Raw genomic sequence first — 13,641 nt, 5'->3', positions numbered from 1 at the left:
AATAGTCGAGGAGAGGAATCGAAGGCTCAAGACCATCTCCTGTTTCATCCTTAATTATATAAGGGTTTAATAATAGTTAAGGTGTTTTGAATGGATGACAAATACTTGAATAGTCGAGTAAGGCAACTCATATCCAAGTATTCAGAAAAGGGAATACAAGGCTTTGGACCAATTTCTTTTTCATCTAATTGATTATGAAAACACATTATAAATTTATAGTGGTTTGACCTTAACCCACACGGTCTAATCCAGCTCCAAAGAGTTTCCTCTTGATATTTCCAGTAAAATAACTTGAGCTTTTACATCAGAATCAACCTAACAACTTTCCTTACACCAATGTTTTACTAGCTTTAACTTGAAACCTCAAAGTCATTTACAAAGATAAAAGAGAACTATGCTCTTGAATTACAATTTCAGTACAACAACAGAACAACATAACTACATAACTCTCAATATAAGCCTTTCACTATCTCATCACTTAAACAATGAATAATGTATAAAAATAAATTTTATGAAGAGATGGAATATAGACAATAGAAATAAGAGATTCCAAATTTAGAAAAGAAATTTTAATGTTATTAGGGATAAACCAAGTGTTGTTGTTCAAAAAGTCACTCACCTTTGAAGCGAGGGTGTTGTGTAAATATCAAGGATTTTAAAATTATGGGCCAAAGGTTCATTAACCAGCTATCAAGCCAAAAATTGATTAGAGCATCATTTCCAATCAACTAATGAGTACTATCTTTGACTGTGCCAAATCATGATTTGAAGCTGCTCCATAAAGAGGATTTAATGTTGTGTGAAATGGTTCCATCGTTTCTTATAATTCTAGAAGCAAGGAGTTGAGACCAACCTTTTGGATTGATAAAAGTTCCAACAAAGATGCAGGTTCGAAGCTTCATTGCAAGTCTTTAAAGACCTTAATCTAAGAATTCATTCCTTGAGAATTTTAAAGCAAGTTTTCCAAGGCACAATAATTGTTTTCTTCTTTTTAAAGTTACAACTCCAAATGAAGCTTCTCATCCTGGTTTCAATAGTTTCGATTATTCTAGAAGGCCAGTTGTAAATGCGGATGCAGTACATAAGCATACTCTGAATCACTGATTTGAGCAACTGCACTCTTCAATAATTGAAAGAAGACTTGCCTTCCAAGGTATAAGTTTGAGCCTCACCTTGTCAGCTACGAACTGAAAGTGTTGAGCTTTAGGTCTTCCAATAAAAATAGATGCTCCCAGATACAAGAAAGTAGGAAAATCTATAGAGAAGTCTAGAATTTTATCCAATTTTTTGTGTTTACTCCTTGTCATTTCTCCTACATAAATAAGAGATTTAGATGCATTACAAATTTGACCAGAACAACTAGCATAATTAGAAAGCAGATTGGCAATAACTTTATATATTTTTGATACCCTCTACAAAAGATCATGATATCATCTGGATAGAGGGTATGATAAGGAACTTTGCAATGTCTAGACCCCTTGATCAATGATATTTGATTCTCCGCAACCAACTTTAATACTCTTCTACTTAACACTTCTTCAGGCAGGAAAAAGAGAAGAGGAGAATGAGGATATCCTTGCCTCACACTATTGGAACATTTGAAGAATCCAAATTTATTTCTATTCATGCCTATGGAAAGGAAAGCATATTTAAGAATCACATGAATCCACTTGTAGAATTTGTTGTTGAAACCAAAGAAATCAAGAGTCTTAAGAAGGAAAGGCCCAACTCAAAGTATCAAAGGCTTTGGAAATGTTAACTTTAAGAGCCACATTGCCTCCAAATTCTTTATTGTTTAAGAGATTTATATAGCCAAAAAAAGTAAAGAATCTTCAAAGAATAATTCGGCCGTGTGAAAGTAGATGGGTTATCCGTTGTCGATAAGGAAATGCACCGGCGAAAGCAGATATTGCCCATATTTATCTATTTTCTATAATTTATGCGAAATTCACATAATAGAAGTGGCATGGATCATGCGATTGTGTTAGAGTAAGAACTATAACCCCAGGTCCTGCTTGCCTCAATTGAGATTTAAGTGATTTTTCAAATAAGTTGTTTTACCAAAATCCATATTTTATATTTCTCTAGATATACACCAATAAGACGTAATTTAGTACTTATGCCATTGGTTTTTATGGTTCGATATCTTTTACTACTTCACATAGTCGTTCACTTGCGGCTGCATCGTTGGTGCTTGAGAAGAAAAAGAAGAAGCTTGCAGAAAATTGGACTTCTACATGGCATGGTGATGATGATTTGGCCATATATGGTGTCATTGTAAGAAAGTCCAAGAGTAAGCTATGTGAGGTTGTTGGCGATGCTAAAAGCAATCGACTTACTGAGATATTTGAAAATGGGGGCTCAATATTGAATCGAGAAACGTGTAATTTTAATGGTTTATCATGGTTTTGTATTGATGATGAAAAGGAATGGAATCAAATTTGTATTATGCAAAGGTAGTGGAAATTAATGGTGAAATTGTGATAATGAAAGAAATCGGTCAACTTCTAATTAAAAAAATTAATTTATTAAAATTTGGTTAAATTGATTAATTAAGTTAATTAAGATTAATTATCAAGATTATTTAATTAAATCAAATAATCAAGTTAATTGAATTTGATTAATCAAAATTAAACCAGTTAAACAAAATTTTACTAAATTAATTAATTTAATCAAAAGAAAATGAAATGAGTAAAAATATCGATTTAATAATGAATTGAATCGGTGTGCTCATAACGGATTTGTATGAAATGACAACATTATAGAAAAAATAATTACTTTCACATGGATTAAAAAAATTGTCTAACTGTAATTAATTTTTTTGATTTCATGTGCAATCAAAGAAAATTTTACTATAATATTCTTAGTTGTATTTGATGAATTAACTACTAACAATAAATGCTTTTGAAATAAATTAAGAGTAAATCAGTAATATAAATATTAATTAGTTTTAAAATTAATGACTTTTGTTTATAATAGTGACCAAGATTTAAGGTGGTTTTTTTTATTTATAATAGTGATCGGAGGAAGTATATCTACTACTCCGACATGATTTATAAAAAAAAAGAAGATAAATTTCACGTTTATTAAAAAATATAGTTAAGTGCATTTAAATTTCTTGATTTTATATGAGAGAGACAACACAATTACTAATATATTTTCAATTAAATTATCTTCTAGTAATAATATTAAGTAATTAATGTAAAAATGCTTTTAAAATAAACGCATTAAATACATCTTGATTGGTTGACATTTGCTTATATTTAAAATTAAAAAAAAAATATTTTTTTCTTCTTATAAATAAAACTGGAGGGAGTATAAAAGATTAAAATAGATTGTCTTATGGATGCCCCTTTAAAACATCACATATATTATAGTTAGTATAGTACGTTTGTTTTGCCTTTTCCAATTCCTTAACGATATTACGAAGTTTTCCCTATGAGGTATCTAATGAGTAAAGACGTTCATTCGCATGATTAGAGAGCATGGCCGGCCTATAGTATTACCAACTGGCCAACAATACTCAATTTTTTCACATCCAATATATATATAGTTGTCATTCTTATGAAAATAGTAAAGTGGAAAATAAGAGTGAAAGTTTAAGCAAAGTGATGGAAGCATACAAGAAGGTTTTGATTGTGGGAATGTTGCTGGTCATTGCTAATACTATGTTTGCTAATGGTGTGACAATCTGTAACATGACAAGAGACGAGCGAAAGGCATGCGAGCCTTATGTGAGTAACGAGAAGAATTACACGCATGTTAGTTATAAAGTTCCATCCCATGCTTGCTGTTCTGCTACTGCCAATGCTGATCTTCAATGCTTCTGTGGTTATAAGGATTCAGGGTTGCTTTCTTTATATGGTATTAATCCTAAACAAGCCTTGGAACTTCCTGTTAAGTGTAAGATTGTGGACGCTTTCCATTGCAAGTGATTATGTGTAGTAGTGGAACTCATGTATATGTAATAAATATATAATATAATTAATCCAAGATTTTGACTTTTTAAGATGTCTCGTTTCAACCACTTTAATTATTCTTTAGGGGTGGTATTTATGTTTTCTTTTGATTTCAGTGTGTTTGTTGTTATTGCTAATGTCATGGATATGACATGGTCGTTTGTTGTTGTCGACCATGTTTTGCCTTGGTTAAAAACTATTTCTAGAATATGCATATTAATATTAATAAACCAAATTTATAACTAAACAAGAGAAGGTAGAGGAAAAAAAATCTTAATTTAACTTGCAGTTGATTAAATATGTATTATATTATGTGGTGAAATATATATTATGCGAGAGTATGAGATGAATAGTAATTTATTCATAGTCACTTATATATTTATTGTTGGAAATTCCCCCAAAATCTATGGAGAATTTCGATCAATCTTGATGAATAAGATTGTCATTATCCACACAATAGCAATAAAAAGAAAAGAACAATGGAAAAATAAAGAATGTAAAGAACGATGAAGGAGAAGAAGAATTAAAATTCTGCAGAGTTTCTCTCTGTTCACAAACTGTGGAAAACTTCTTTTCACTTTGCAACTGCAAAATATTGTGAATACAATGTTATGAATACTTTATTCACTTCATTACAAAAATAAGGGTTACCCCCTCTATTTATAGATTTAGGTTAACTTGGACCTCAAGCTAAAACCCAAAATTATAAAAGTCCAAAATAGCTAACACTACTAAAATAGGCATAAGTCGAAATCCTGTGTGAAACAACCTGCTTCGACACACTAATACAACTCAACACACTAGGTGGTTCGACACTTCCTTTCTCTGTCGAGCAACCTTCTTCGATACAAGGAATTACAATTCAACACACCACATAATTCATTGTGTCTAAGCTATCTACATTCATCATAGCTCTTAGTCTTCTGGACACTTCGACTTGCACTCCCTTCGTCATGATATCTGCAATCTGATTCTCAGTTCTGTAGTGTTCCACATTCATCTTCCCATCTGCTACCTGCTCTCGAAGATAATGGAACCTCATCTCGATGTGCTTGCTTCAACCATGTGCTATCAGATTCTTCGCCAGATTGATAGCTGACATGCTGTCGATCTTCATGATAATTGCTCCATGACTCTTTGCTGTTATCTCTTCGACCAAATTGATCATCCACGTTGCTTGACATGCACAAAGAGAAACATCTATGAATTCTGCTTCACATGACGATCATGCCACTACTGATTCTGCTTCACTAACCTTTTCAAAGTTATCTGCATCAACATATTGATGGATTATAAAGAGAGCTTTATAATCTTTATTCTTCAATTCTTTATGTGCATCCTTTTCTTGATTAATCGCGTCTTCTGCAAGCGTTGTTACTCATTCGTTCACAAGATTCCAAAGATCTTGATAACATAACACAACCTTTATCTGCTTGCACCAATTCTCATAATTGTTGTTCTTGAGAATCAGAAGATTTTTGTTTAGATGATTCGTTGCCATGGTAATTTCTTCCTACAAATGGATTAACCGGAGCTCTTGATACCAGATGTTGGAAATCCTCCCAAAACCTATGGAGAATTTCAATTAATCTTGAAGAACATGATTGTTATTACCCACACAATAGAAATGAAAAGAAAATAACAATGGAGAAGAAAAAGTGTAAAGAACGATGAAGGAGAAGAATAATTAAAATTCTGTAGAGTTTCTCTCTGTCCACAAACTGTGGAAAACTTCTTATTCACTTTGCAACTGCAAAATACTGTGAATACAATGTTATGAATACTCTATTCACTTCATTACAAAAATAAGGGTTACTCCCTCTATTTATAGATTTAGGTTAACTTGTACCTCAAGTTAAAGCCAAAAACTATAAAAGTCCAAAATACCCAACACTACTAAAATAGATATAAGTCGAAATCCTGTGTGAAGCAACCTGCTTCGACACTTTGACACACTAACACAACTCAACACACTAGGTGGTTCAACACTTCCTTGCTCTGTCGAGCAACCTGCTTCGAGACAAGGAATTACAATTCAACACTTATAGCAATGATATTCTGATATTATCATCATACATTACATCGTATTTACTGTTTATAAATATGGTGAGCAATGTTATGAAGTGTCATGAATAATGAACAATAACATGATTGTGAACAGCATAAAGAATAGTGCATGAATAGTGATTTTTAATTGTAAAATAAATTTGATTAATGAAATGTAAAATGATAGTTAATAAAATGATGCAATTGATTAATAAATGCTCAAATATTAAAAGTAATTTAGTAGTAAAATAAAGTTGGTTAATAAAATGTAAAAAATTGATTAATAAAGTGATGAATTTGAATAATCACACAATTTTATATCGGTACCCCTTAATAGCAAAAAAAAGCACATCTCTGATTCAGAGGTGCTTATGCCTAACCTAGATGCGGTTTCCCTTCCTTTTCTATTGTCATTTGAGGTTGAATCTCTTTCTACTAGGTTTTTTCTTTTAGAAGTGGATGAAGTGGTAGTTGGCATTTATGGGTCCAAGAGATCAGGTCTTGATGGTTTCAATTTCTCTTTTTATAAGATGTTTTTTGGACTTATTAAGGGTGAGACATATGTGATGTTAGACCAATTTTTGCAACTTGTTAAATTGCCGAAGACTTTCATGTCTTTTTTTTGTTGCTCTTATCTTGAATGTTGGGAGATTTTAGACCTATTTCTTTACTTGATTCTTTGTATAAGTTAGTAGCAAAAGTGCTGACCGTTAACTTGACACGGATGATGGAGAATCTTACCTTCCTAAAGCAACCACCTTTATTAAGGAAAGACAATTGGTGGATGGTGTGGTAGCTCTTAACGAGGTTTAATTTTTGTTGGATTTTCGTTGTATTCTTTTGTTGAATTTTTTTTACTAGTGAATTTTATTTTATTTTATTTCAAGAGTTTCTGTTGATAAAACTTGTAATTTGTGTACACTTTTTGTTCATTAATATATTATTTTTGTTAATAATGGAAAATGTTTAAAGTACACTCTTATTTTACACACGTACAACATTCAACTAATTGAGTGTAAAAATATAGTTAACTCAATAGAAAAATATTTGATTCAATTATGAAAAATAATTAATTTGTATAATTAAATAATCATGTATAATGTGAATTAACTTAATGATCTGACCCACTCAATTAACTACAATTTTTACATGTGATCAGGGTGTAAGAAAAAGTTGCATATGTATCATTGCTCCTTAATAAGATGCAATTCCTAATACATCTTTTCACACTAAATATGTTTCTTCTCCTTTGTATAAGTAACACTATATCATTATATTGAATATAAATCCATTATGGTCTATTTCTTGCTTTTCATCACTCTTGTAATTCTTGCTATAACCATCAAATTAGCTGTAAAAATAATTGAAATGATTGTCTGATCGATACACCTTTAAGACATCACATATATTTTTTGAATGACCGGGACATCACATAATATTAACTCATATTATATTATGTCTCTTGTCTTTTCCAACTCATTAACGACATTATGATGAACGTTCATGCACATAGTTAGAGAGCATCGAACATACTTAATATCCTTAATATTACGTAAGTTTTATTTATACGAAAACTCAAATCATTGACATCAAGAAATATCTTTATATATAGAGATGGAGGCATTCAAGAAGCTTATGGTTGTGGCAACGTTGTTGATCATTGACAATGCTATTTTATCTAATAGTATGACAATTTGTAACATGACAAGAGAAGAGAGGAAATCATGCGAGCCGTATGTGACTGGCGACAGTAATCTTCGCAAACCTAGTCGTGCTTGCTGCTCTGCAACTGCTAATGCTGATCTTGAATGCATCTGCAGTTACAAGGATTCAGGGTTGCTTTATTTATATGGTATTGATGCTAAACAAGCTTTGGAACTCCCTCTTAAGTGTAAGCTTAAGGTTTCCGTCCACTGCGAATAATTTGTAGTGGAATGCATGCATATGATGATATCCTGATTTTTTTTCTTCTATTTTTGATATTCAAGTTTGTTATGCTATTAGATAAAGTATAAACTCTTAACCTTGTTCTTGTGTCATGGATATGGCATTTGCTTGTTTGTTCTTTGTGACGTTTTTTGTTTGTTGAAAACTTTTTGGTATTTGTTTGTATATTGAAACATAAGGAGGTGGAGACATCATATGTTTGTTGTTGTCGATGAAAACTTTCCAACCCTACAGATTGTGGGTATCCAAGAATCCAATTAATGCATATTATGATCTCTGGTCTAATTCAATCCATAAAATCGGTTTATAATAACAATTGCTTATAATTTTTTAGTACCGTTTAAGGCTCATCTCTAGCCAATATGTTACTTTTAATTTGTTCGATAAATTAACTTTTTACATGAAGATTTGCGTGTTTCTCTAGCTAATCTTATTATATTTATCAAATTGAGAGTATTATAACATTGAGTAGTATTTTTTTTTTGAAAATGTAATTCATGGTGTCGAAGTATATTGTTGTTGAAATATTTAATTGTCAAAGTGTTTAGGAGTTACTCTCGACATGGATTTTACTTAGGTTCAATTTTGCAGTGTTAGCAGAATTATGTATTTTGGAGTTTGTTGAGGAGCAAGCAAGTTGAAAATCTACAAATAGGGAGTAACCTATCATTATAAAAAAAAACCACCTACTTACAGTTGCAAAGAATAAAAAAAATGTCAGTTTAAGAGCCGAGAGAAACTCTGCAGAAATTTCTTTTTCTTTTTCATTTTCTCGTAAATCCTAAATTTTCTTTTCTTCCAAAATTCAATTTTTCTTTCTTCTTCCATTAAAATTGTGTAGCGCAATCTTGGAGTCAAGGCCAATTGATTCACTCGAATGAAAAGTGAGGAACAAGAAGTAATTTGATCGGTGTAATTGAATCTTGTTCATCAAGATTGCAACGAAATTCTCCATAGGCTTTGGTGAATTTCCAACATCTGGTATCATCCGAATTGATATTTTCTGGCGAGTCTCCCAATTCTGAAGAATCTGAATTACAAGAATTTGTGCAAGCAGATAAAGGTTGTCTTTTGCTACCAAGATCTTGAGAATCTTGTGAAGGAGGGAGTGACGCCGCTTGCAGTAAACGCGATGGATGAAGAAAAGGTTGGACACAAAGAATTGAAGAAGAAAGATTATAAAGCTCTTTTTATGATCCATGATGCAGACAATTTCAAAAAGGTTAATGATGTTGAATCAACGAAAAAAACATGGGAAATTCTGTAAAAATCGTTTAGAAGCGTAGAAAAGGTGAAAAAGTGAGGTTACAAACTCACAAAAGAACGTATGAATTACTTCAGATGGAAGACAATGAAAGCAAAATTGATTTTTTTTACTAGGGTTACAAAACTGGTGAATCAAATCAAGATATGTGGAGAGGCGTTGACATCAAGATCGGTTTTCACAAAGATCTTGAGGTCATTGACTCCAAAGTTCGACCACATGGTAGTAGTCATAGAAGATTCGAAAGATTTGTCAACATTGACAAAGAAAAAACTTCAAGGGATATTTGAATGGCATGAACAAAGAATGACCGAAAGAGTTGCGGGCAAGTCGAAAAGTAATATGGTTTTGCAGACACATTCAACAAGAGAAAAGAAAGGTAAAGGGAATTGGTTCGACAACAAAGGTAGATGAGGCTACAACAATTCGACTGATCAAAATCAATAAGAAGAAGGTTGGTCGAATTTGAGAAAGACCTCATACCAAAGCAACCAAAGAGGTGGTGTTGTAGGTAGTGGAAGAAGTGGTGGTAGAAAACCTGACAAAAGTCACATTCAGTGTTTCAAATATCAGAAGTATGATCATTACTCTAGTGATTTTCCTGGGGAAAAAGTAATCAAGATAATGATGCAACATTTGTAAAGCATGAAGAAGAAAAGATGTTGTTAATGGTCACAACAAGAGATGAAGAAAGATTCCAGGACTAATGGTACTTGGACTCAGGATGCTCATCACACATGACTTGTAGGAAAGATTGGTTTGTCAACATGATATCCTCAATGAAGAACATGGTAAAATTTACAAATGACAATACTCTAGCAGCTGAAGGTATTCGTGATGTTCTGATTATAAGGAAAGATGGCAAAAGGTCAGTAATTTCCAATGTACTGTACATACCAGGCATGAAAGGTAATTTGCTCAACATTGAGCAATTGGTCGAAAAGAACTAGAAAGTGTCGATTGAATATAAGATGATGAAAGTTCTAGACTTAGGTGGAAGGTTAATCTTGAAGGCACCTATGTCTAAGAATAGAACCTTCAGGATTGAACTTAGTGTGATGAAGCACAAGTACCTTGCAACTGCAGCTAGCAGGGATGAATGGATATGGCACTATAGATTTGGCTATCTCAATTTCAAACACATCAAAGATCTAAAGAGAAGAAATATGGTTTCGAGGTTACCAGAAATCGACATTCCAAATGAAGTATGCGAGGATTATGTGCATGCGAAGCAGCACAAGAACAACTTCAGCAAGGTTGTAGGAAGCAAGTCAAAGGCAATCCTTGAAGTCATATACTCTGATGTGTGTGGTCCTATCCAGGTGGATTCGATTAGAGGTAACAAATACTTTGTCACATTCATAAATGACTTCATTCAAAAACTGTGAACTTACCTTATCAATAAGAAAAGTGAAGTGATCGAGGTATTTGCCAAGTTTAAATCTATTTTCGAAAGACAAAGTGGTCGAAAGCTCAAGATTCGGATGATTGATGGTGGTGGAGAATATGTGTCGAAAGACTTCGATATGACTTGGTTCCACCCTAAATTCCACAACATAATGGAACTATAGAAAGGAAGAATATAATCATCATGAATATGGTGAGAAGTATGTTGAAAGACAATCATCTACCCAAAGAATCATGGGGAGAAGTTGTGTCGACAACAACATATATTTTGAACAAATGTCCAAAGAAAAGTCTAGAAGAAGTCACTCCAGAAGAATGTTGGTCTGGTATCAAGCCTAGCTTGAGTCATCTGAAGGTATTAGGATATATATCACATAGACATGTGCCAGATCAGTTGAGAGGAAAACTTGATGACAACTAAGCATGGATTATATGTAAGAAGAAACAATAGTGAGTTGCTTATAATATATCTCTATGTCGATGGCCTATTAATAACAGGAAGTTGCAAGAAGAAGATCAAAGATTTCAAACATGACCTAAGTGAGGAGTTTGAAATGGTAGACTTGGGAAAGATCTCACACTTCCTTGGTATCGAATTGTACATAAGTAGTAGAGGTTTGATTATTCACCAAAGAAGATATGCAAGAGAAATACTCCAGAGATTTGAGATGTAAGATTGCAACCAACTTTATACTCCAGCTGAGCCAGATTGCAACTATCGAAAGATACAGATGAAGATGATGTCGATCTAATGCAGTACAAAAGACTCATTGGATCACTTTGTGTTTACTGTGGAAATTGGTAAACAACCGCTGGTCCTCCCTAGGCTTTAAAATAAAGGGTTACTTGCAGGATCGACCAGTTGATCCCAGGACATGTGCTAGTGCAAGTGAAGCTTGTCTAACTCGACAGCATAACTTTGCGAGAAACGGTTTCTAACAAAGTGTCGAACAAGCGTAGGGTTTTTCCACACGAACGGTTTAGATAATGTTACAGCCTATAGGTGACTCGTGACCGACAGCGCTATAACATTCAAAAAAGGTATATGACAAACACGCTTTTAGTAAACTCTATTATCGTAATAGAGTTAGTGTCGACAGCGTAAACGAAAACGTAAAATGATAACTCAAAAGTAAATGAAATTAAGATAAAATGTTCAACGGGAACAATTGAAAAGTAAGGAAGTTGCATTGAAATAAATGTGGTGATTCACGTACATATCACTCTAAAAAAAACTCTTGCTTCCTCGCGCTGGGAATGGGAAGTTTTCTTCCAAGTGATTTTTAGTACGAAGTGAACACCCTGAGCCCCTTGTGGGACATTCTATTTATACTAAGCTAGAGGAACTTCTTATAGGCTAAAACTCCTAGAAACTAGCAGATGTTATGTCACACGATCTGCCCAACCGTTGCACCCATGTCTTGCTAACTGCTCCACATTCTGGTGCTCTTATCCTGTTTTTAACTGCTGGTTATTTTAAATTTCAAATTTCTCCCGCCCATACGTTAGGGCGGTGTTGTCTTCTGCACATTTGGCTATAATTCTTTAAGTCCCAAACTTTACGTTGGTCGACCAAATGGCCTGTCGACCGGGCCAGCTTCCCTTGTCGGCTTCATCCTTTGATTTGTGTTTTTCCTACTCTTGCTTGCCTCCAACACCTCTTCATCCTTTGATGGGGTATAACCCCCAAATTCACAGGACTCTGTCATTAACTATGCTTTCGACATGCCTTAGAGATTTTTCGTGGTAACAAAATGCCCCCCAGAGATGCCATTTTCGACTGTCGAAGTTGGTGAGATGATGGCATCTCTGAAACGTCGATTTACCCCTTACTGTTTCCACTTCTACTTAGTGGGACCTCTGTTTACCCCACGTTGATGACGTCATGTAATCATGGCGGACGTTTCCTTTTTCCCTCGAGACGCACAAAATCACGTCTACGTCATTTCGCGTCTTTATGACTGAAACGTGTTTGTCTTTTCGCTTGCCTTCTCTCCACCACGTGTCTGTAAGCGTGGGAACATGGGCATACGTGTCGAAAATGGAAGTTCAACCGCTCACTCTTCTCTGCTCAGGGTTTGAACTCTATAAAACCCGCATTCTTTCTTCTTCATCTCTTTTTTCGCCCTCTTGCTTCAGCATTTACTTGTCTTTTGCGCTCTGTGAAAAACTCTTCTTCTCCACAATGAAAAAATCTTCTATTCTCTCCATGGCCAGCTCCAACAAACCTTCTGCTGCTAAACTCACACGTCCCATCAACATTGATGGTAGGGAGTATGTTCCTGAGCCTCCGTTTGCAGAAGAAAAGGAGAAAATCAGGCGTTCTCAGGTATTGATTCCTCTTTCTTTGGCTAATGAACCCTTAGCGTTCTTAGGTCCTCTCCCAGAAAACCGACACCCAGAGGTTACCAGAAACGATTCTTCCCTTTTTCCCGCCAGTCACATTTCTGAACCTGTGATTTCCGCTCAACAACCCTTCTCCCTTCGATATGTCGACAGGAACTTCAGGACTGCTCCTCCCAAAAATTGTCCTAAGTTTTGCGCTTGGATGGACCGATTGGAATCAGAAAAAATCGACCACTGGAAAAGGACAGGCATCTATACCCTTTTACAGATTGCCCATTGTGGCCCTCCCCAGTCCTGTGGCATGTTATTAGCTGCCCTTCAATTCTGGGAGAGTTCGACCAACTCCTTCCATACTAAGTGTGGCATGATCACGCCGACACTTCTGGACATTGCTGCCATCACTGGCTTGAAACCGACTGGCGAAGTCTTCGACTGCGAAGCTGTAGCGCCAGTTCCCTTGAGGTTCGACATTGGTGACTCTCACAAGCCAACATACAACAATTTTATTGATCATCATGCCACTTCTGCAGGCCCTGTGACCGACGAAGAACATGTGGCTTTTTTGACCCTTTGGCTGTCCCGCTTTGTCTTCTGTTCTAGATCTATGCAGGTAGCCAAGCACTTTGCTCTCCTGGAAACCCAACTGCACCAGGAGCGTGACATTGCCTTGGG

At 34.6% G+C, this 13,641-nt stretch overlaps 1 protein-coding gene across 1 annotated transcript; it reads left to right on the top strand.

The window, feature by feature from the left end:
* Positions 1–3,611: 3,611 nt before the first annotated feature.
* On the top strand, positions 3,612–3,935 carry LOC127103509 (putative lipid-transfer protein DIR1). Its single transcript, XM_051040762.1, has one exon. It carries the CDS (start codon positions 3,612–3,614, stop codon positions 3,933–3,935), a length of 324 nt encoding a protein of 107 aa, XP_050896719.1.
* Positions 3,936–13,641: the final 9,706 nt, after the last annotated feature.

The sequence above is a fragment of the Lathyrus oleraceus genome, chromosome 7 (genome assembly GCF_024323335.1).
Source record: "Lathyrus oleraceus cultivar Zhongwan6 chromosome 7, CAAS_Psat_ZW6_1.0, whole genome shotgun sequence".
Lineage (NCBI taxonomy): Eukaryota > Viridiplantae > Streptophyta > Magnoliopsida > Fabales > Fabaceae > Lathyrus > Lathyrus oleraceus.
Note: the sequence above shows the minus strand (reverse complement) of the source record. Positions and strands in the feature narration are given on the sequence as shown.